The following is a 26,068-nucleotide window of genomic DNA, read 5'->3' as shown; positions in this document are numbered from 1 at the left end:
TGTCATTGATGTCAATAATTCGTCCATGCAATTATAATGAGTATATGGTGGTAAGCTTACTTCAGATAAATTTGTTGATTATTGTAAAAAAAATGGCATCAAAAGACATTATGCAACATCCAGGACACTTCAAAAAAATGGAGTTGTTGAGAGAAAGAATCGAACAATGAAAGAAATGGTATGTTAGATGAATCTAAAGTACCAAACCAGTATTGGAAAAAAATAGTTCACACAACAGTATACATTTTAAATAGGGCGCAAGTAAGGGTAAAAACTAAGTACACTCCTTATGAGTTACAGTATGGACATCCTACTTCTGTTGAGCATTTTAGAATTTTTGAAAGTAGATGTTTCATTAAGTATTCTAATGATAAAATAGGAAGCTTTGATTCAAGATGTGGTCAAGGAATATTTTTAGGATATTCTTTTCAAAGAAAAGCTTACAAATGTTTTAATAAAAGGTTGAATAAACTTGTTGAAATGTACATGTGAAACTGGATGAAGTTGTTCAAGATAAAAAGGAAAAAAGAATGGATAATACTTTCCCACAAGACAATGATAAAGACTTGAAAGAATCAGATAATAAAGTTGATGAAGGTGAAGAAGAGATAAAAGTTCAAACAGAAACACCAGAACCAACAGGTACAAAGGCTACAGGGACAAGATTGAAGAAATATCATCCTCAAGATCAAAATTATAGGGGATAAACATGCAAGTATTCAAACAAGAACAAGAATTACATCTAGTGAGTGTGATAATCTTTATTTCTTATCTCAAATTGAACCTAAATCATAGTAAAAAGCTAGTATGGATGAGTTTTGGGTTAAAGCTATGAAAGAGGGACTTAGTCAAATTGAAAAGAATAAGACTTGGGAATTAGTGCCTAGACCTAAAGATAAAAATGCAAAGGTGCTAAATGAGTCTTTAGAAATAAATTTGATGAAAATGGAAAGATATCAAGGAATAGGGTTAAATTGGTTTGTAAGGGTTATGCACAAGTAGAAGGTGTGAGCTTTGATGAAACTTTTGCACTAGTTGTTAGACTTGAAGCAATTAGAATCTTTCTTGCATATTCAGCTTTCAAGGGCTTTAAAATGTACCAAATGGATATTAAAACGGTATTTCTTAATGGTTATCTTGATGAAGAGGTTTATATGGATCAACCTGAAGGATTTGAAAAAAAAAAGACTATCCTAATCATGTTTACATGCTAAAAAAAGGCTCTTTATGGTTTAAAGCAAGCTTTAAGGGTTTGGTATTCTAGGTTGGATCAGTGTCTTATCGAAAATGGCTTCAAAAGAGGTGGTGTTGATAGTAACTTGTACATCTATGGTACATGTGATGGTATTTTCATTGTTCTTGTTTATGTTTATGATATAGTATTTGGATCCAATGATGATGTTTTAAGCCAAAAAAATCAAAGCTTATACAATCTCAATTTGAAATGTCCATGCTTGGGGAACTATCATATTTTCTTGTGTTGCAAATTTATCAGTTGGAAAATGGACTATTCTTCTCCCAAACTAAGTATGCAAAAGAAATGTTAAAGAAATTTCATATGGAAGATTGTAAGCCTATGGGAACACCAATGATAATAAGATGTAAACTTACTAAAAATGATGATTCTCCTAATGTTGATCAAACTACTTATAGAGACATGATTGGTAGTTTACTAATATCATTCATGTTGTATGTTTAGTTGCAAGATTTCAATCTTCACCTAAAGAATCTCATGTTATGGTAGTTAAAACAATTTTCAGATATATTCGTGGTACTTTGGATTATGGGATTTGGTATCTTAAACATGATGATTTCATATTTGTTGCTTATACTAACTCAAATTGGGTAGGTTGTCTAGATGAAAGAAAAAGTACTTCGAGAGCAGCATTTATCTTAGGTAATAGGCTAGTGTGTTAGAATAGTAAGAAGCAAGAATCTAATACGCTTTCTACTGCAAAGGCTGAATATATAGCCGCATGTTCTTATTGTCAATAGCTTCTTTGGATGGTTCAAACTTTATCATAGATGAAAGTAACAATGTCTAAACTAGTTCCTATCTATTGTGATAATCATAGTGTAATCGGTATTTCTAAGAATCTAGTTATGCATTCACGCACCAAGCACATTGATGTTCATTATCATTTCATAAGGGAACATGTCTTGAATGGTAATGTTGAATTAGAATTTGTTCCTTCTTCATATCAGTTGGCTAACATAGTTACAAAACCTCTCTCAAGAGTCGTATTTGAAGGGTTAAGAACAAGATTGGGGGTTTTATCCCTCACTTCTCTTGCATAAGTTCATAAATGAGTGATAGTCTTCAGGGGGAGTATATTTTTCTTATCTTTTTGTTACACTAAAAACTTGGTATATCTCCTTTGTCATTGATGTCAAAGAGGGGGGGGGAAATGAAGTTGAAGATAGCTACATGATGGATATACAAGTAGAGGTACACATGGATACACAGGTACAGATACAGGACATACAAGTGGAAGCTAGTATTGACATCAATGCCAAAGGGGGAGTATGTTGAACCCTTGGTATTTGGTCTTTAATTGTTGTCATTGATGTCAATAATTCGTCCATGCAATTATAATGAGCATATGGTATGGTTAACATCATGTAATTATCTTATTTGATGTCCTTCGATATTGTTCAAAACATATTCAAGACAAACACTTAAGTGTTATACAATTAACACTTAATGTTCACATTGGTTGAGAAAATGGTTATCAAAAAATAGTTTTAGTCTATTGGAAATTCGACAGGCTTAATATCAGTTAGAACCCAACTATAGTACCTTTTTGGAAAGGTCGTTGAATTAGATAAAATGGGTCTCTGTTAGTTTTTGCATAACACATGTCTAGAAAGAGGAAAACTTTGTTTATCAGAAGTAGCTACCAAATTGTTATGACAGTTTTAGCAAATTTGAGTTGTTTTGGTCTAATTGAAGTTTGGGGTATGTACCTGCCTCCAAAATGTCAATTTCTTTGGTTTATAAGTACAAGATACATTCCTCTAAAACATCCAAAAAGTGGTTTTGAAAGAAGTTGCAAGATTAGTGTGGAATTCTTTGTAGACCAAATAGTTTGCAAGCAGATTTTAAGCAACAAAGAAGAGGGTAATGCTTTATGTTTCTATTTTCTTATTTGTGATTTGATTTTCATTGCAGAAGTTTATCAAAGGTAGAAGAAGGTTTATATATTGCTTCTTTATACATTCATATCAGTATTTGATCATATCGTTAAATGGAAAAAGAAAATATATTTGGATGCTTGATGTTTTGATGAGAAACAAGGGTTTATCACTTCAAGAAAGTTGATAGTTTGAAAGACTTTAATTCAAGTCATCTTATTGCATTCATATATTTTGTTCTAGATCTAATTATGCATATTGTCATTTGATAAATTCATTGAAAGAGGCTTGTATACTTTGGTGCAATTTTTGATGCAAAAGGATTAGTAAGAGAGAAGAATAGAAATATATCTTGAATTATGTTTTCAACAAGAAGATGAAACTAGTGATTCGTGATTTGTATTGTAATAGAGATGATCCTCTGATTTTGTATCTCATTTGTTCATTTTGGAAGTCGATGCTTCTTGTATTCATGAAGTTGGTGCTTCAGGTGTAAGGGATTGGTGTTTCTAAAACAGGGTGTTAGTACTTCCTAGAGTTGTAACTCTAAAAGATTTTCCCAAGAGGTCAATAAAGTTTCAGATTCAAAGTGGTTTTTTACCCTAAGGGGCTTTCCATTATAAACATTGTGTACTTTGATTTGTTGCTTCTTTTGTTCATGTTTCATAAGCATATGTTATAATTGTAAAAGTTTGAAAAGAACAAGTTTCAAGTAACCACTTATTCACTCCACCTCTCAGTGGTATTTGTATTCCAACAGCACCATCTAAAAACTCCTAGGAACATTTATCAAGGGCAATAAACACTAATGGCTAAACTACCCATGTAGGTTTTAAAACCATGATCCCACAACCTGCAAAGAAAAAGGAAAAATACATATATATTTCCTGTCCCTCCCTTCTTTTGTGAGCATAGAGTTATATGAAATGAGGGGGATACTTCTTAGAATATTTTCCTACCTCAGGAATCAAGCCCCCTTCTACCTTGGCTACCTCAACCTACCACACCTGAGAATCCACAACAAACGAACTAGAACAAAGGCCAACACAATAGTGAGACCTAGGGACACCAGAACAAGAACCAACAATAACCTAACCACAAAGAGATATTATAGAAATAATAATTTTTGAATGAAACTAGTAGATCTGTTCATGATAGGATAAGTCACCTTAGCCTATCGTTGGACAGAGGTAGTAGAAACAACCACAATAGCATTGTATTGGTCAGAACCAATAGTCAATGTTGTCTTTTGCACAACAATTGATCTAATAGGGAAGCCTCACCTCCACCGGAAGCATTTTGTGTTGGATTCAAGCAAAGAACAACTAGATCCACACTAGCAATCATCAAAGGTTCCAAAATAGAATCATCTGATGAATACTCAAACTCTTAAGAAGAATTTTTGGATATCATATAGTGTTGCGCAAAAGCTCCCCTCCACCAAGAGGAGGGCTTCATAGACTCAACTTTCTCAAAGTCATACTTAGTTGCTACATGACTTGTCTTGGGAGACTTTCTACATCTAATGTCTCAATCTAGGAACCCTTCAAAGGACAGAGTATAATCTTTGTAGGAAGATCTTTAGATGTGTCTATAACAACTAGAATTTGAGCATAGGTATAATGAAGGATATTCAAGGATGTTGAATCTACCATTAAATCTCCTAAACCCCAATCGACTTCTTCTAGGACATACTCCACCCATAGATGTAGTGGAAGGTTAGGAAGTTGGACCCAAATAGGCATTTTGCAAAGCAATTAGTAGCACGATCAAAGTTTGGATGCTAAGGTTTACCCATCAAATGATGCATTGTTAATATGATTCCTAATTTCATTTTTCAAAGCTTCATGGTATTAGAGCAAGAGTTTGCATAGGTATGACTCCCTTATGAGAGAGGGGTTTAATATATTTTTTCCCTTAAACGTTGTTTTCTCAAAAAAAAAAAATTAAATCTCAAAAACTATTTTATATCTGTTTGGTTTTGATCAATTTTTCACCTCAAAAACATGTTTGGTTTTGGTCAATTTTTTTCCTCAAATATCATTTTCGATTTCTATAATATGTAAATATCCTGTTGGATGGTATTTCATAGATTTTTTCAGAAAAAAAATGATGCTTTGTACTCTTCAAAATCATTGTAGTTTACAATTGGTTTTGGGGAATCCTATTAATCTACAATAGTTTGAAGGGTTTGGAAATCATTCTCGACCTTTATATCTCCAAGTAGGGTAGTTAAGTTATCCAACATCAGGTTGGTATGTTTTTATGATAACTTTTGGTTGACAATTTTGCAAATCTTGGAAGAGTCAGTGGTAGGCTCTACTCTCTTGTTATGGACCATTCTCAAGAAAGGGATAACCTTGTCTAATTTTTTTAGGCTACTCTTGGTCATTGCAATTCTAAAAATCTAAGGACGGTCTCCAACATCAACAAAATGTTCTAAAGGATTTGTAACTATAAGACATGCATTTTCTTTATAAGGTAATTGATAAAATGACTATTAAGGAGGGGTATTAGATTATTTTAGTATCTTAAGTTCTTCCAAAATTTAATTTATTCTTCTAGAACCTTAGTTAATGCTTGAGTTTCCTTAGTTTAGTCTATTTTTTAACTTTATTTTCGGTTAACATTATTTTTTAGTGTTTGTAAAATTATATTTAATTGTGATTGTTAATAAAATTTATATTTCCATTTTTTGAAGCTTTATTCATATGCCCCTTTTACATTGAAAAAAACCAAAAAACCAATGTATTCTTGACTTTGATGACTTTGTTTATTGCACAAAATTCTAAGAATCTATCAAGAGGATTACTCAACCCCTAGAATCCAATTTATGAAGATATTTTTTGAAACATATTTATGTTTACACATCAAACATTCAGTCTGGCTACTCCAGATGAGACAAAGCCACTTATTGAACAACTGGCTACTCCAGATGAGACAAAGCCACTTATTGAACAACTGACAACTATAGTGGAAAAGGTTAGTGATACGGACCTTGATACAAATGCTAATAAATTATGATGGTCTGAAAAGAAATTTCAAAGCAAAGTGAATGACAATATCAAACGAGAAAAAGAAAAGTTCTTATAAGATTCTAGACAATTAACACATTGAATATATTAACCTTTCTTCAACACTGACATTTCATTATCTATTTTAAAATTCATTGTTATGTATATTACATATCTAATTTTACAAATCTCTTAATTTATTTATTTCAATTCATCAATTAAACAAAATCGTATTCCCCCACCTTCTAATACAAAATCGTATCCCCCCTTCAATAGTAAAAAGTGGAGAATTTGAATTTGAAACCGTATCTTTATCTCTCTCTTACAATTGGCTTGACGCACCATTCTACCAATCGAGAAAGCAAAAAGGTCACTCGACCATTCAAACTCTTTTGCAACCAATCATCTGTTAACTCTTTTGCAACCAATCACTTGTTAAATAGGAATATGAAAGAAAATCTGAGCAGCCATATTATAGTGTGGGTCACTTGAAACAAGGCCCCACACCATAATGACGTTGTTGGAATGGCAAGTTTTCCACTCATCACCATAGCTTTTAAATTGAAGTTTATTCTAGTGGATGATGTCCAATCAGCAAAGCAATGTATTGACAGCTAAAATGTCACTTGCCAGTTAGATGACACTTCGCACTTCAATTTCCATTAATGCAACTTCCCAACATCAAAACCCACACACATTAGGCACCAACCTCAGCAATGATATAGTGGGCCTCTACAATAATGGTTCGAACTCACGAGCCTTTGCTCAAAGCTAAAAATTGTGGAGTCATGTTATAGGGCTGAAACAATGTCATTGTCTAACTTTACAATGATTCCACATTCCCTAGACGCCATAAGTCAGCTTATCATTACTACTTCCTTTTTCCTCCATGATTGTTTTAATCCTCCCTTAGATAACAACCTCCATTGTCTCGCTCATTACACCTTCAATCCTCGTTAAACCATTAAATATAAATACGTTTTATTATCTGATTTGAAGAATCTTCCATTGTCTCGCTCATTACACCTTCAATCCTCGTTAAACCATTAAATATAAATACGTTTTATTATCTGATTTGAAGAATCTAAGTTCCCGTATCAACCTTATGTTCTTACATTTCTAATCTATGTCCTATGGTGTTTTCATATACCTGAGGATGTTTTTCCCTTTATTCCAACTCATGTCATAGAAAATTTCTCACTTCAAATTTTTCAAAGATGCATACATCTTATTTTTTGAGATCTATATAAGCTAGCCACCTTACAATTTTAGAAGATGTCCGATCCATAATAAAAGCTTGAATTTACTTGAAAAGAAATTTTGAAGTTATCTTAAATTAGCAATGTTACTTATGAATTTCATTCTTACAATCAACTTCAAAATTAGCATCAAAATGAAAGAACAAATCAAAAGATTTTATAATATTTACAAGATCAAACAGTCCATGAGACCCATGGGACCCATGAATAACCGGCATATAGAAAAGCACACAGACCGAGATAAAAACAAAAAACAAAAATCGCTATTTTAGATTTTTTTCTGAATCTTAAACACTCCATGATGTAATAGCATTCTCTCTTTCACTTCCCAGGTACAATGGCAACATTTTTCTGCCCACGCTCTTTAGATATCATCCTTCTAATTTCACGTTTAAATCAATGCCACCCAATTCTTGTATAAACAATTAACATTTTAAATTCCCGTCCTAATTTCATTCCTAGATAATTATTTTATATATAATCATATTTATAATTAAAATGTTTTAATGTAGCATTCTTTTTACTCCTACTTTACTTCAACAAAGCCCAAGAATGGCAATGGTCTTGAAGCGAATTGTTTTGTTTTTCTTTTGATTGGCTTTTCAAAGCGATTAAACAGCTTTACTTCAACATAGAAATTATAACATTCAAATTAAAGGCTTTTCAAAGCGATTGAACAGCTTTACTTCAACATAGAAATTATAACATTCCATTCTAACTGGTAGGGGCAGTCTGAATTCCAAAGCAAACACTAGAATACAATATACAGGGTATAACAATGGTGTCTAGAAGGAAATTGTTTTAATTGTTCCTGGCTAGCTTTTCAAAGCAAAACATACAACTTCAAACCCAACAGCCATGTTCCAAAGATGGATATTGTTGCTGGTGATATAGGACTATTTCAAACTTTGTTAGTCAAGACACACTACAGAGAAAATCCTGCTATTAATATCCTACCTCCAACATTCACCCTGGCAGTACCAAAGACTGACGTCAATAACTAACACCATCAATATGCACTTCACAATTAATCACATGCCATCCTTTCAACAATAAAGAGATTATATTATGCTTCCAGAACTGAATTTGTCTTGTGTAGATTAGATAGTGACAATCAAAGCAAGAAATACTCCTCCACTATCAAAATCGGGGGTTCATCCTAGAACACCTGAGGATCAATAATTTGGAATGTAATTCACAAACAACAATCAGCCCAATGCCACTTTGCAAACAGCCTATGGAGAAGGTTTATGGGGGAGCTTCTATCCATTTCCTGCTGCTACATATCTTGATTGGACACTCTAAGAGTTGCTTCAAAATTTATCACACCTTCTGATTCGGCATGTGGATTCCTTCTGACTGTTAATTGTTTTAAAAAAGGCAATTTTGAGTCTGTAATTATCTGCTGATATTTCTAGAGCTATATGGCTACTGTAATGCAAATAATTTTTCTTATATCAACATAATAGTGCAAATATTTTTTCTGATATCATCATAATACATCTAGGTGGTTCAATACAATGCTCCGGTTCTAAGTTGCTGATTCGAATGCAAGAATCAGGTGCACGGTTTTTTTTGGTTTTTCTTATTTTTGGGCGGTGGGGGGGGTGGGTGGTTTGGATGCATATATGTGTGTGCGCTGTGCATATATGCAAAGAACTGCAAGAGATATACCAAAAAAATTCATTTCAGAGTATGATATTTCATATTCAATACTTCACCATTGATCCATGTGCATGCAGGAAACACTTCCTGGGCACCTGCATGCTCATGGAAACTCATTCTTGAGCTTCCATGAACATCCAGGTGCCCAGGAGAGTCTGGAGAGCATCCAGAATCCAAACGCATCAGCATCTGCTTCCAGGCTTGAATGCCATGCACCAGTAATGTAGCCAAATATTATTGATAAAAAAATGCTGATGTTTGCAACTGGCAAATTAAAAGTATTTTATTGCATAGCTTTGTGCATGGGAATAGAGCATAATATACCTATCCGGATTTTTTTTTGAAATATACCAAAAAAATCATTTAATAGTATGATATTTCATATTTGATACTTCACCATTGATCCAGATGCAAGCAGGAAACGCTTCCTGGGCACCCTGGAAACTCATTCTTGAGCTTCCATGAGCATCCAGGTGCCCAGGAAGCACTTCCTGCACACATTCACAGGGTCTGGACAGCTTCCAGAATCCAAACGCATCAGCAGCTGCTTCCAGACTTGGATGCCATGCACCAGTGATGTAGCCAAATATTATTGATACAAAATGCTGATGTTTGCAATTGGCAAATTAAAAGTATTTTATTGCCTAGCTTTATGCATGGGAATAGAGCATAATATGAATGGAAATTGATATAAAAGAGCACATCAGCACCTGCTTCCAGACTTGGATGCCATGCACCAATGATGTAGCCAAATATTATTGATACAAAATGCTGATGTTTGCAATTGGCAAATTAAAAGTATTGAGATTTGCTATCTGGATTTGACTGTGTGACCAATTTTTTACATCAACGTTTCGGATCACACAATCAAATCCAGATAGCAAATCTCAACATTGATGGATTGTGGAAATCTAATAGCTCTTAAATTAAAAGTATTTTATTGCATAGCTTTATGCATGGGAATAGAGCATAATATGAATGGAAATTGATATAAAAGAGCTCCGGTTGCACAGCTATTTCACAACAAAATCAAGTTCCAATGAAAACAACACTCTACTTAGGATAACCTATCCTTTAAAATAAAAATTAGAGTAACTTATCCTGAGATTAGAAAAAATTGCAGAACTGGGTGTATTGCCATCCAGCTTCATAACTAACACTTGATCTAATAAAGTAATTAGAGTGGAAAATTCTGAAAAAACAGAACACTTCAAGAGATAAAAGTCCAATGAGTATTTTAAAAAAAATCTTAAATTCCTCCTTAAATGATACTTATGCACTAAAACCAAATGTTGTAGCTCTCTAATAACAAATTTGGCATATCAAATGCAATCTTTGTAAAGAAAAAGTTTCAGATAGTGCTCCAAGTTTCTCAAAATATATCAAATTCAGCAACATCAAAACTGAGTAGGATAAGTTGTTGTACAATGTAAAGCCATGCTAAAAATTATTCAAGGCCAAGATGTAGTAGATGTTGAAGCTCACAACCATGGGAGAGGCTTCGTTTTCTATATGCACTCTGCAAAAAAAAATTAAAAATGGTAGCATCTCACAAGAAAGAGCTTACATGCTAGAAACCTATCTTCTCACCTCATCTATTGCTTAAATACAGAATACATCAGTAACAAATATAAAGATTGAACGGTCCAACACCAAACTGGGTGATGGTATCAACTGATACAGGGTGGGTTAGGTACTTCAGGGCTTGCAGTATTGATCCTTGGCATTAGCTTGTTTGACCGCAGGTTCAAGTCATTACAGTCATTTGAGTAAACTCCCAAGTCCTTCCCAACAGAAATGTCAACATAACAAGTGAATAGTTCTTATGCATCCAGTAAGTTCCATCATGTTTTAGACCATCTTTTAGTAAATGGATGTGAACACAGTTGCTGGGAAAGAAAATGAGATCTTGCAGATAGATCATGATGTAGCAGATGTGACACGAATAACAGCTAGCGCAGTGCTAGCAGAAAGCTTTGACTTACAAAACTGATCCCAGGCATCATTATTGGGCATTGGCTCCACCACTTCTTGTGCTTCATGGTTAAAAACAAACTTGTCATATACAGCTCGAAGCTCCAAAGCAAGTGTGCGAGCTGCCTCACGTGCTTCAGGAAGTTGATCACTTAATTGTGTAGCAGCTATTTGGAGCAATGTGTCTAATCCATAGTCTCTGATCCCCTCCAGACCCTGAAGAATGCACATTACAGACAGTAAAAGTTAAACCATAAATTGACTGGGTAATTCCAAAATGTATAGAAAAAGGTAAACAGTAATTAATTTTTGTCTTCTAGATTAACTCATTTATTTGTATATGTGTGCATTTTTTTATCATTAACATTTCAAAATACACTCTTTGATTCATTATCAGGATACTAAAGTTCAAAGGAATCACATTGTGTGATTCAAAATGCTGATGATCAAAAATTCATACACAATCAAAAGCAAAAGTTAATCATATTGATATTACTTATTAGCATGGATTGTGGAAATATGAAAGAACTAAATTTTGTCTGTTCATACACTGATAATATCTATAGAAAACCTCAAACCTATCAATTACTCATCTTTTTAAACTGTCTAGAAACGTTTAAAACAAGAAACAGAAGCAGGCAAGTTACAAACTTGTGCAGGCAAAGGCAAACAAAAGATTTTAGAAATGAATCTTTTATCATCGATACTAAGGTACAAAACTAGATCACTTAATTAAAGGAAATATACTTCTTCATAAAAAGGAAAACTAAGTAGGAATATCATACCAGTCTCTGAACACTCCTGGATATACACATAGATGCCTTAGCTCGAATACGTGGATTTTTATGTTTAACATAGGGCTGCAGCTTATGCACCAATAGATTAGGAGAAATACACATAGTCATCATAATCACTGCTTTTTCAGCAGCTTCAGCAACAAACCGCTTGTCTTGACAAGCCCTCAAAAAAAGTTGTAAAATCTGTAACGCAAAAAATAACTGTGAGGTTGCATTTTATAGGGCAGACTATCAAGAGTCGTAATACTAAGTATTAGTACATCAATCGCTCACATAATCACCAGGAAACATGGAAGGAGAATTGAAATGAGGAAATGTGTCATCATGTCATTTTCAAAAGAACTCATTAAGGGAATGGTCATAGTATACATATGCAGCAGGAAGTGTGAGGACAGGTGCAAGAACACCAAGTCCCGATGTGTTGCATCTCAAAATTGGTCATGAAACACTTGGCAAGAAATACAGGTCAGTGCACCAAAGATTGGTGAACACTAAAATTCACAGTGCACTAACAATTAGTAGGCACTACAACACAGTGATGAATCAAATAATTGTAAAATGAAGAAATTGTCATTTATCAATTAACATATGGAAAACCACAACTATTTCTCAGATTTACTTAAATTAGACTAAGGAAGTGAAGCCAGCATATAAGGCAATTACCTAAGGATCAAGGTAATCATCATCTGATCCTGATATGCTTGGAAAAGGTCTGATGACACCGTAATAAAGGGAATGGTCATATTGTAAATATGCACCAGTAAGTGTGAGGGCAGGTACATGAATACCTTGTCTAGATGTGCTGCATCCTAGAAATGGCCATTAAACACTTGGCAAGCAATACAGGTCAGTTCACCAAAAATTGGTGACCACTAAAATTCACAGTAGACAGACAATTAGTAGGCATTACAATCCAGTGTTGAATCAAATAATTGTAAAATGAATATATTATCATTTATCTATTAACATATGGAAAACCACATCTAGTTTGTCAGATTTAATTAAATTAGACTGTGAAGCCAGCATATAAGGCAGTTACCAAAGGATCGACATAATTAATCATCTGATCCTGATATGCTTTGAAAAGGTCTGATGACACCATAATTAGTAGGCATTACAATCCGGTGATGAATCAAATAATTGTAAAATGAATAAGTTTTCATTTATCAATTAAAATATGGAAAACCACAACTACTGTGTCAGATTTAATTAAATTAGACTGTGAAGTCAGCATATAAGGCAGTTACCAAAGGATCGAGATAATCAATCATCTGGTCCTGATATGCTTTGAAAAGGTCTGATGACGCCATAATTGCAGTTTTACAGAGAGCACTTCTAGGATTCTTCACAGATTTGACTATCAATGTGATTTCATTGGCCCTGATTACAATAAAAACATAAACTTGTTAGACAAACTTTAATCTTTATTTACTGTCTCTGTGGATTTTTCAGTATAAATGTATTATCCTTAAACCACAAAGCTTTAGAAAATGATAACAAAGAATCTCACAATAATGGAAGCATGGCCTCCTTATGAAAGATTGATAGTTGCCGCACATGAGTTAATGCCTCACAAACCATAACCCAGTCCTTTGAATCAAGCCTGTCTAACAATGTCTGGACATAACAAGACAAAATGAAAAAGAAGTCCTCAGAATCATTACAACATCTACATTTATCATTAGCAGCAACTAAAGTGACTCATTTAATGCAAAATGTTATTAAAACAAATAATGCAAACTACTTACAGCAAGATGAGCATCCACGTCTTCAAGATCATTCAAGTTCTCAGATTCAAGATACTCAATTTCAGGGCATACTACCTCTGGTACTGCTTCCATCAGTTTAGCTGCTCCAGAAGAAGTTTTAGCAGCAGCAGGGTCCTGATTCAAATTCTTTGAGCTTTGCATGTCAATATTCTCAATATTGTTCCCAGTTAAACACTTTCCAATACCTCCTTTACTAGAACTGCCAGCTTTTCTGTCCAACAAAGGTGATGCATTGTGATCCCGAAGAGCTTTTCCTGACATTTATGATAGCTGTCAACCAGACTAAAGTTTCAGGAAACAGTGGCAGAGATTGTTCTAGTAGAATCTACATAAACAAACAAATACTGTAAAAATGACTTTCTAGTGAGTAAAAACAAAATTCAGTATTTCAATACAGAGTGAAGCCACATAGGAATGGCAGGAAACATGACAAACAGGCATAAATTGGGAGGGTCAAAATTGTGTGAAAGCAATGTCAAAACTACACAAGGAAAGCTGGAAAATAATTATGCCAGATAAATCAGTGTTTTGAAATTTGCAGCACCAAATCACGACAGGGCAGATTAAATTCAACAAAAAGAAACTTGTAAATAGAAATCAAAGGTAGGGATCATCAGATAGAGTGATGAACAAGTGGTTGCATTGTTAATGGTGCAGCCAAGGTTCAGGATCACAAGGGATTTGAACATTGGCTGCACCATTAACAATGCAGCCACATGTTGCATAGAGAAGTATTCATGCTGGAGCTGGACTGTCTATGTGGACAACAAGGAAATGGAAGAGAAGCATGGAGAAGAGAAATAAGGAGACCTAAGGAGAAACAGGAAGGAAGGCAGAAAGCAAGTGAACAGCCACCAGCAAGAATCATATAAAGGAGATGTTAATGCCTTAACATGTTCCTAGGGATAAAGATCCCAGTGTAACCTCACTAGTTCATAGCTCCAGTCAAAAGCAATCATCGATCAAAAAAACACCCATTGTGACCTCACTGTGGTTTGTAGCTTTGTAGCTCCAATCATAGGTGATCACCAATCAAGTAAAAATAAGGGGCAATAAGTATTTCATGGTCTAGGATAGCAATAATTACAAATAAGTATAATGGAAATTGCACCACAGATGGCAGCAATCCAGAAAACTACATTTGCACATAAAATGGAATCCAATCCGAAGACTAACATACAACACAATAAAAACTAGCGAAGCAACATTCAAAAACCAAAACTTGTTAATAAAATATATAGGCAGGCACGCATTCTGGGACAGAAAACGAAGTCAAAGAAACTAGATGCTGTTCTAGAACTTTTGCTAATGATAATACACTAAACAGAGATAAAATCAAATCAAACACAATCAACTTACTTTGATTGTCAAGTGTCAATGAATAAACAAAAAACAACTGGTCATTATCTCAGAACTCTAAAGGCCTACTAACATACAAAAGACAATGGATTTATATTCATAGACAAACATTAACATTAAATTTATGGTTATCATTTTTCCATTTTACAACAACAGCTGCAGAAATCATGAAATAATTAAATAGTAACATGCAGACAAACATTGAAGGCCAAAATACAAGATATACCAAAGAGGCACATAAAAGAAACAAAGAATACCAGGCAAGTAATTGAGTAATAGAGCTAATGCACAAAAAAGTTATAAACTCTAGGTTTTAAACGAGAATTTTAAGTCTTACCACTCAAAAACAATGAAGTTGAGAAAAAGGTAAACCTAGTTTCTAATTTCAATAAGATGTTCATTCTTAAACAATACGTTGATAGCTGAAGAAACCTTACCTTTACCGAAACCAACAGAGATCAACTCAATGCTGGTTTCAGGTTTAGCTAATTGTATATCCAGAGACAAAAGTTCCCCTTAAGTTTAGCAAAATCTAGAATTCCTTGGCAACATCTTCAGGAAATGAATTAAACTTCTTATAAATGGTGATTCTCTCTAAAGTATGCAGTCAAAAAATGCAATATAGTACGAGCTCATTTCAAATCATGAAGCACTATTTAATCATTTGCGAAATTTCTTACATAGAAAGAAGAAAAACCGAAATGCATAAGTCGGGACAAAACTTATTCACTGGACCAAAAGTGCAGCCATTTGAAATTGAATGAAGAAAAGAAAAGAAATTCCAATACGACACATAGCGTAAGCCTAAAGAGAAAGGCCAGGAGTAGTAAGAATTGACGCTTCCATAGTACAGCCTTACGTTCAAGTTCCTAAGGACTTAATAGAGTGTTGTTGGTAATCTAAGTCACAAGGTGTAACACGGCCAAAGTGACACCTGGGTAGCAACCCAAGAATCTATAGGATCCAGGGGAGGGGACATGCAAAAGTTGAGACCAGAGGTACCTTAGAATATATACGAACCTTTTGTTATAATATGGATTCATGGAAAATAACATTTTCCCTGTGGAAAAATATCGTCATCCAAATTAAAATACACAGGCACTGCATGTGTCCAAACAATCCTCATCTAACGTTTCTACCAACGCTGACCAAACTTTAGAGGAAAGGAAAGGGTTCTAAGTTCCAACAGTCACAGATGCAACGCTTCATTTAGGTCCTAATGTGAATAGAAACAGTAACCCTTTCTATAGAATTAGACTCGTCGAAGTGCTAGAACTCCTCAAATTGTGATCTAGGAAAATACAGAATCAACTTAAGTATAAAAGTGGAGAAACATTGCCTTGAGGAAGAAAACTTCAGAAGATACTAACGATGTGATGAGTAAAAAGGTAAAGTTAGAATCACACAGCTCACCTAAGAGGATTTGAGTGCTTCTTTGCGCTGTGCAAACTCGTTAATGTTATGATTCTTCATTTATATATGTACGCCATTTTCTGACAATAAGCGCCCCAATGTGCGCCAGAGGGCAATAAATTTTAGAAGCCCTGTTTAAGGATCACTGCCAATGAAAAGGTCTCTGCTAACACAGTTGTATCCCCCGTATAGAAAAGAGACTCTAGCTCTACAATAATTCATGGCATAATAAAAAGTTTCCGTGATAAAAAGGTGGCCTCCTTTGGCGCAACGCACACCAAGTTCACCTCCGTAAAGAAGAAAATCATGAAATCAAAAGGAGTCTAGCTCAAACAGAGAAAAGCCCATGTGGGTAAACCCTAAACATAGAAATCATACCATACGGACCTTTGCAAACAAACTTCCGGCAAAAGCTCCAACGAGTGGCGAAGATGACCGATTGCGTAATCGAACTGACCTCCAGCGAGAAAATCTGAGAAAATTCTTCTCAAACCAGAGAGAGCGTAAACCCTTTTAAATGACTTCCACGGGATAATCGACGCCTTGGTACCCGACTCACCCTTCAGAGAAAAGGACAATATTTCTATACCGGAAACAGCCTGTAATTACAGCTAAAAACCGAATAACAGCAAGACTGAATCCTTGAAAGCTACGGATTTGAAAGTGGAGCATTTTATATTATTATTAGGCAAAGTATTATTAGCAGCTCTGCCTCTCTATATACCCATAATAGCCCATCCCTTTAAATGTTCGACTTGACACGTGTAGAGTAGTGAGGTGAAAGGAAAACGTTAAATAGAAGCTAGTAAAGGAAAAGCCGAAATGTCTTCAAACAAATTTGGCCGCCAATCCGAATTTTCGAACGTTGGAGCTAACTACAAAAGCGTTGCCAATGGAACGGGAAAATAACAATTCCGTTTAATTCAACGGATGCCAGAGATCTTAACGGGCCGTAACAATGACTGATCGTCCCTGTGTATTTGACCAGGAAATTACCCGTCAGCTAATTTTTTTTTTTAATGATTTTAACTTTGATACCATTATTTTAACGAAAATATAAGGGAAAACAAACAATTTTTTTTATCGGTCAGGGTTAGGGAAAAAAAATATTGCTGGAGTAAACATTTCAACAAATGAATAGACAATCTTACGTAGAAGAAATGATACGATACATTTACTGAATGAGTAAAAATTTTCAACCAATGAATATTCAACCTTATAAATGCTCCTCATGAACAAATCTCCCAATTGTTTGTCGACTAATTTGAATTTTAAATCTCCCTCCAAGATAAGCGTCTAGAATGTAGAAGAATGTAGAAAGCTAAAAAGAAATAAAAACGAGTTCCCTTTGCATCAAAATAGGCATCTATATTTTAGAAAATGATAGAGATAAAAGACTGACATGTTATAAATAATTAGATTTTAATTTTAAATCAAATTATAATTAGATATTTTTAAAATTATACTATTTATTTTTTATTATTTTATTTATGTTTTAATTATTTTAGATTAATTTAGATATTTAAAAATCAAATATCTCTAAGAGATTTGACTTAAGAATTTTAAAGTTAAATATTATTTTTATTTTTTTAAAATTAATATATTATATTTATGATGTGTTTAATGATTAGTAGGTCAAAGATTGTCATTTTTTTTTAAATAGAATTGACCAAAAAAAAAAAAAAAATTTAAGTTGAAATAAAAATAATAATACTAAAATGCACTTTTGTATATTTCTAATTTCTATATAGGTTTTTGAATTTTATAGATAGATTTTATGAAATTTAAAATATTAATACATAAATTAAATTAAATTTTAGATTATAAATAGTTGATATATTTTCAAACATTTATTTTTAAAAAAATTTGAGAGTATAGTCATTCAAATTAATTACTAGCATATATTTCTTCTAAAAAATTATATAAAGATGTCTAAAGATATCATTTTTTAAATCACTTCTATATTGTAACCATAATTGTAATCTTAAATTTAATCATTATTCTAACCTTAAGGGAGTCTCAACTTCTAACACTATCTCTAATCTATTTGTAATCTTATATCATAATATTATTAGTAAAGATTTAACTTTATCTTTAATCAACCTAATCCTAAAATGTAGTTATTAAATATTATTCAAAAATCTCCTAATCATTGATTCTATTTTTTTAGGAAGGCCCTATTAGACCCAAATCTTAGGATTGTAATTAAGATTAGAATTAAAAGTATAACTATATATTTTATATAATCTAAAAATACTAAGTATTTTATAAAAATAATATTAACTATTAGGACTTTCTTTAGGCCTTGCTAAAATGATGCACCTAAAACTCCTAAAATGCAAGTTGAATTTCAACAATTTTGTGTTAAGTGTTAAGATTTCAGCATCTAAATATTGACACATATATCTCTACATCTCTCTCTTGAGATCATTGAACACCAAGTGGTCCATATTTTGTGGTCAAATGTTCTTCTAGTTTTTTTTTTTTAACTATAAAAATATATATATCTTTAATATTAATAATTAAAACTAAGCATGGCAATAAACATCATTCCCTATATATTTTATTTTCATTCTGAAATTTACTAATTAATTATATTATTTCTTAAAACTTCTCAAGTCATACAAAACTCTGAAAAAAGTGTCAATTGCATTTAGTAAAAACCTAAATTTTAAAAGATAGGAAACTTTTTTCCTTCAGCTCTCTCATCCTGATGATGGATCACAGAGTGTGATCCGAGAAACGTTGATGCAAAAAATTGTAACACAATCTACCCAAAAAACACAGCTAAGATAGAAAACCATTATTTGAACATAAAAAGCCAAACAAATCACAATTACAATATATTGAGGTCCCTAAAAGCCGAGCTACACGTTACAATTGCACAGCAGAAACTACAAAATTGATTCGAACATATTTGAGCAAATCTCCTCGCAACAACCTCATTCAAATACAGAGTAGATTAAACATTAAACGAGGGAAAAATCCAAAAGCAAAAGTGTAATTGAGGATTGAAGGTTCGAAGCCCATCAAATCTTATCATTAAAAAACTAAAAGCGCAATTTAGTGAGGGGGTTTCATCTTCTCACGCGCTTGGTAGCAAGAAAAATTCTCACGCGCTTATTATTTCCTTCGCAGAATGAGAAAATGCGGACACCAAATGACAACACACAATAGATGATATTCTACTCCATGATCAGAGATCATAGTAGTGCAAAAAAAACCCTGAGATGCATCGAGCTGCGAATGAAAGTATAACAGAACTCGGTACAAAATGCTATTATTTTCAGCATAAAAAGTTACAAAACCTAACCTAAATTTTGATTCAATAAATGAGCCGATAAATCGCCTTAATTAAAAGTAAGCGAGGAACAAGTCATTCTGCGTACCTTTAAACACAATGAAAAACTTCAGGCGACCTCGCCGATTGCTCTACCGAATCCCTTACCAAGAGAAAGGCAATCTGAGCTAAATTTAGATAATAACAGTACTACGATTACTTTCAGATATATAGTCGATCGAGCCGCTTCTTAATAGTGTAAAGATAAATTTGAACAAATAGACGATTAAACTGCGAAAGAAACCTGAGCAAAGATGTAAAAAAATGTAACAATTACCTCTGGCCAAGAAAAAACAAATTGTGTGCAGACCGATCTATGAACAAGAGAAGCAGCGTAGCTCTAATTTAATAGAGGAGAATCCTTGGAGAATGGGAATAAAACAAGGGGGAGCGGTGAGGGTTCGAATTCATCCGCGCTACGGTCACATGGAGGGCATTTCTTTTTTAATGTTCGTTTGTTTGTCTTTCCCATTTCAAAATGAACGTTTGAAAAGGTTGACTTGGAAGTACTTAGGAGGCCCAAAAAAAAAATGAGAATATTAAATAAAAATATGGCCATGGATTAGGTCAATATATTTTTTATTACTATATGCCAATTTCAAATTTTAGTTTTGAAATTGTCACCTTAATATCCGATTAATGTTGGGAGAGTTGTGTCTTTTATATTCAGTTTGAAATGTTGAAATTGTCACCCGATTAAGGTTGGGAGAGTTGTATCTTTTATATTCAGTTTGAAATGAAATTTGGGTGAGGTTAAACAAATTTGTATTATTGTAGTGAATTTGGGAACAAAAGTTACAAAGTTGAAATTAGTTTAAATTGAACAATATATTTGTAGTATGGCATATATTATAGCAATTTAATTGTGCTATGTTTAAACAATAGTGAAGTTTGTGTCAATAGTTAGTAGGGTTGTTATTTTAATTAACTTATATTTTTATTTAAGAACGTCAACTCCTTCATAATTTAGATTTTAACAAGATTTATTTACTAAATATAAAAAGAAACAAAGAAGAACAAATTTAATAAAGTTAGAAATATTATATCAAGCTTCTTGCTACTATGATGATGTTCATAAATTTTGATGTGACTTAAAAATGAGACACATATGACGAGCATTATAATAATTTCCAACGTAACTTTATGACAAGCAATGATAAATATTGAATACTACAAATCTTTTAGACATTATTGTTAACGTATTCTACTTCTCATTCAAAATAGCCTTAAAATATTGTTGGAGTCTTGATTAGTCCTAAGACTTAATACTTTTAAAGTGGTCCTCTAAAGTTGGGTTAATATTGTGTTGCTTTCACAGTAAAAATATATAGGTCATAACTTTTGGCTTTTCAAAAAGTTTTACTATTCAGTAAGATTTAAAGGACCTTGACCCTGTCAAGAATGTTCAAATGCCTTATTATCTTGTCCAAGTCATGTAAATGTCAAGGATCTCTGATAGAGATTCTAATTGCTCTTGTTATTGTTACTTGATAGATAATATTAGAATTTCTATTATATGGATTTCAAATTGAATGTCTAATATACTATTCAGTGGATGAGATCAAACTGTATTCAATTTAGTATTGTTTGATATAATGATCAAACGGAGAGAATGAACTTGTTATAATATTCAGATGTAATTAAACTGGGACAATATGATTTGTCGATGAAGACTGGAACATTGTCGATTGTGATTGATGTTTAGTTCCATCAGTAGATTGATACAAGTATGAGAATGAAAGAGCACATGCCCCCGTAGGGCCATGACTCTACGTGGCCAATGACCACATAGGGTTATGTCCCTACGTGGGTATGTAGTTAAGAGAATCTGAAACATTTAGAATCGATCAATATTTTGATTATAACATTGTACTTTGTGTGTGTGTGTGTGTGTGTGTGTGAGAGAGAGAGAGAGAGAGAGAGAGAGAACATAAACATATATATGAACTTGATATCATAATTATTAATGACTTCTCTAATACATAAATAATCATGTATGTATATGTGTGTGTGTGTGTGGAGATAGTCATATATAGAAATACTTCTCCTGAAGCTATATATTTAACACTCCCTCTTAGCAAGGGAGAAGTGAAAATATTAATCACAACTCATAAACTTTTAACAAGATAACATTATTAATGATAATCATACAAACCACAGATTATCTGACTATAACACTCTGAAATGGTGACTTGTCAAATAACTATAATCACAATGTTATGAACACAATCACAACCTGTATTATGATCTCTGGCATTCCAAACAAACAACTAGAGTGATCATAATACGTTTGTTATCAATGACTTTCGACGTATTCAAAACAATAACAAAAATTGTCATGATAACAAGCATATCATTTATAAGATCATCACCTTACAATGATTACCTTCTGAATATATATATATATATACCAAGTTTTCGTCTAATATATTCCAATTTAACCTTGGCAAGAAGCTTGGTAAGAACATCCAATATTTTCTCATTTGTACTTATGTAATCTAGTTTGATGACATCTCGATCTACCATATCCCTGATGTAATGGTAAGGTATCTCAATATTCTTAGATTGATTGTGGAAAACTGGATTTGTTGAAAGCTTGATACAACTTTGATTATTGCGGTGAATGATAGTTGGCTTCAAAGGTTTCTTAAACAATCCAACTAGCAACTTTCGCAACCATATTGCTTCTCTGGCTCCCATGGAGGAGGCTATATATTATGCTTTAGTGGAGCTTAATGCAACTAAATATTGTTTTATGTTGAACCAAGAAATTATAGTAGATCCAAGACTGAAACAACATCATGCAGTACTCTTACGTTCAGTAGAGTTGCCTACCCAATTAGAATGTGGATATCCATGAAGATTGATTTCAACTTGATCATAATTGAGTCCCATACCAAGTGTACCTCTTAGATATCGTAAGATATGCTTAGCTGCCATTAGATGTATTCTCTTCAATTCAAACATGAATTGACTTAATTTATTAGTTGCATAACATATATCAGGACGAGTGTTCACCAAGTACATTAGTGACCCGATGATCTGCCTGTAGTAAGTAGGATCAGTAGGTTCATATTTGAACCCGTCATTCTTTAGCTTATGTAAGTTAGCTTCCATAGGAATAGTAATTGTTTTCAAATCCATCATTCCAAACTTAGTCAAAATATCAAAGAGTATATTTCCCTTGATTTAAGAAAATCTAGTTCTCCTTTTGCCAAACTTCTAGACCTGGGAAGTAATGAAGAAGTCATAGGTCTTTCATATCAATTTTTTTGTTAGTTCCTTTTTGCATTTGGGTATAAGATGTTCTTCACCTATTATTAACAAATCATCAACATATAATACAAAAATAATCATATCATCTCCATTTATTTTGAAGTATATATTAGAATCAACTTCATTCTTAGAATACCCTAATTTTGTGAGATATATGTCTATTCTTTTGTACTATGCCTTGGGTGCTTGTTTAAGGCCATGTAGTGCTTTCTTTAATTTACACACATGAGATTTTTTGTCATTAGTGATGAATCCTTTTGGTTGATCAATATATACTTCTTCACTTTCATTGTTTAAGGATGTTATTTTGACATCCATTTGATGAATGTTCCACCCTTAGGATGTTGCAATTTCTATGATAGTCCTAACATATGTATACCGAGCGACTAGAGCAAATGTTTCTTCATAATCAATTCCTTCCTTCTGCGAGAATTCATGGGCTACAAATCTAGCTTTGTATTTTTCAATGTTTTTGTCAAGTGCATGCTTGATTTTGTATAGCCACTTAGAAGAGACAAATGATTTATTCTTTGATCTAGGTACAACATCCTACATATCATTTTCTAGTATTGATTGATATTCTTCAATCATTGCATCTTTCCAAGATTTGCTTGATAAGGCTTCTTTGACATTTGAAGGCTCTGTTTTGATGAGTTCAAAGAGTAGTGCTACATAGCATGATTGGTTTCTTGTTCTCTTGCTTTCTCTGACTACTTTATCATGTTCTATATGATTTTATTCTATCATTTTTCTAGCCCAAAGTGGTCTCCTTTTGTTGTTAGAATTATCAGTATTCTCTAAGTTTGGAACAATAGGTGTAATATGTTCAATATCATTCTCCCTCTCATTCTCTACTTCGGTAGTAGGTTCTATGTATGATTCATCAATATTCTTTGAAAGATTAAAGGCAATGTCTTCTTCAAATTTTACATCTCTACTGACTTCAATGGTTCTTTGACCAAAGTCATAGATAATGTAACCTTTGGTTGATTCACTATATCCAATGAGTATACCCTTCTTTCTAGATGGTTCTAATTTTGTTCTCTTTTCTTTAGGAATATGAATATAAATAGGACACCCAAATATTCTTAGGTGGCCTAAGTCTAGTTTGATGCCTATAAATACTTCTTCAGGAGTTGTATTTTCCAATATTGAGTGAGGACATCTATTTTGAATATAAACTATAGTATTAGAAGCTTTAGCCCAAAAAGAGGTATGAAGAATTTGGTCATGCATCATAGCTTTGGCTGATTCAATAATGGATTTTTATTTTATTTTTGACTCCATTATGTTGAGGATTATATGGTATGGAAAACTCCCTCTTAATCCCAATAGTATTGCAAAAAATCTTTAAAGATTTTTAAGATGTATTCACCTCCATTATCTAATCTTAAGGTTTTGATTTTCTGACTGGACTAATTTTCAACTAGGGCTTTGAATTCTTTGAATTTAGATAACACTTCAATTAATTCCTTTTTTTTAAGGAAGTAGACCCAAGTTCTTCTAGAATAGTTTGTTGTAAATATAGGATAAACTAGGTTACTTAGAGGGGAGGGGTGAATCAGGAACTAATAAAACTTAATCTTATTTCACCAATTAATCCTTCACATATATTATGATCTAATTACATGCATGAAAGATTGAAAGCAATAAAACATTCATAACATATTGACACAAGATATGGTGACCCAAAAACCTTCCAAATAGAAAGTAAAACTAGGGTGGGGATGATACCCCCAAGCTTTAGTACTACAATATAAATTTGGTCACTTAAGGCTTACAATTGATCACTTCTGATAATCTACCCTGTTAGGAGCAATGAGGACTACTAGATCCACCTTGCGAAAGGATTTACAAAACATGCAATGAAGTATGAACTTGGTAAAGAGATTTGCAAAAGACTTTTAAGTCTACCTTGTTAAAGGATTTAACTGATACACCTATTAGGATGAACCAATGGCTAATCTCTGATTTGCAACTCTGATTTATTGGTTGAGATTCCTTTGAAATGTAATGATCACCTTGTTGTGATAGATAATTCTTTTCTACTCCTTATACTACTTGTAGCCTTTTCACTTCGCACTTCTACTCTTTATATTTGCATCATTACTTCTTACATGGTATTTGGATATGATATAGTACATTACATATATACCAATCCAAAATACAATTCATCAAAATCGGCTACAACATAGATTACCAATAAGAATCACAAAGTTGGCCCAACTGCTGGTACTCAGGTTCTGCAGGCAAACTTGGTGAGGTTTTGATACTCGACAACCATTGTCAACACTTGACATCGTCATGCCCTCGATAGACATAGAAGCTTAGCTCATACTAATCATTTCAAAGTAGTCTGAACTTGGTCAGCACTCATGACTCAATGAACACTGTGAAACTTGGAATATAAATTGAATCACTTGGTTGACACTCAATGGCTTAGCCAACACTAATATTGTAAGCTCAATATAAACTGAATCACTTGGTTGACCCTCTTGGCTCAATCAACACTAGATTCACATCATTGACAATGCGAGCTTAGTTGACACTGGAGACCATGGTTGACACTGTGCAACTCGATAACAACTATGAAGCTCGATTTGCACTGTCACTAATCAACTTGATAGATACTACTCGGCATGAACTGAATACTAATTCTGAAACTTGGTAGCAATTGTAGAACTCAGTAGAACTTGGATTACTCAATTAACATAGCAAACTGCAATACAAGGTCGGTAGATGTTTAACCAATTGACTAAGTGTGAGTACTTGACCATAATTTCAACAATATCCCCCTTTGCCATTATGACAAAAACACTTATCAATCCAAAACTGAATTCTCAAAATTTCAAGTCCAAAACATTCTTTTGTCTCCATCCTGTGTCTTCAAGTTGGTAACATACTCTGTTTTGAGATTTTCAAAATTGCTTTTGTAAAAGATGTTTTCTAATTATCTTTACATGTATTTGTATAATATTGTGTTGCTCCCCTATACATATATCACATATCATACTTCTCCTCAATATATATACATATTTCTCCTGCTAATATATGTATATGTATATCA

General features: G+C 33.2%; 1 protein-coding gene across 9 annotated transcripts; it reads right to left on the bottom strand.

Annotated features, from left to right (window-relative positions):
- Positions 1 to 10,441: 10,441 nt before the first annotated feature.
- LOC149559049 (uncharacterized) lies at positions 10,442 to 20,043 on the bottom strand. 9 transcript variants are annotated; one of them, XM_089833012.1, is made up of 7 exons: positions 20,003 to 20,043; positions 19,775 to 19,853; positions 13,593 to 13,938; positions 13,355 to 13,461; positions 13,092 to 13,224; positions 11,833 to 12,027; positions 10,442 to 11,263 (listed from the first exon to the last, which is right to left on the bottom strand). In XM_089833012.1, exons 3-7 carry the CDS (start codon positions 13,872 to 13,874, stop codon positions 10,994 to 10,996), a joined length of 987 nt encoding a protein of 328 aa, XP_089689138.1. In that variant the 5' UTR covers positions 13,875 to 13,938; positions 19,775 to 19,853; positions 20,003 to 20,043; the 3' UTR covers positions 10,442 to 10,993. The 9 variants fall into 9 exon arrangements, with proteins under 9 accessions (XP_089689138.1, XP_089689132.1, XP_089689139.1 ...); XM_089833006.1 differs by having other exon boundaries at positions 13,593 to 13,883; XM_089833013.1 differs by having other exon boundaries at positions 19,775 to 19,848.
- Positions 20,044 to 26,068: the final 6,025 nt, after the last annotated feature.

Source organism: Cupressus sempervirens, chromosome 5 (genome assembly GCF_028749045.1).
Source record: "Cupressus sempervirens isolate cs-2001-9-10 chromosome 5, ASM2874904v1, whole genome shotgun sequence".
NCBI lineage: Eukaryota > Viridiplantae > Streptophyta > Pinopsida > Cupressales > Cupressaceae > Cupressus > Cupressus sempervirens.
Note: the sequence above shows the minus strand (reverse complement) of the source record. Positions and strands in the feature narration are given on the sequence as shown.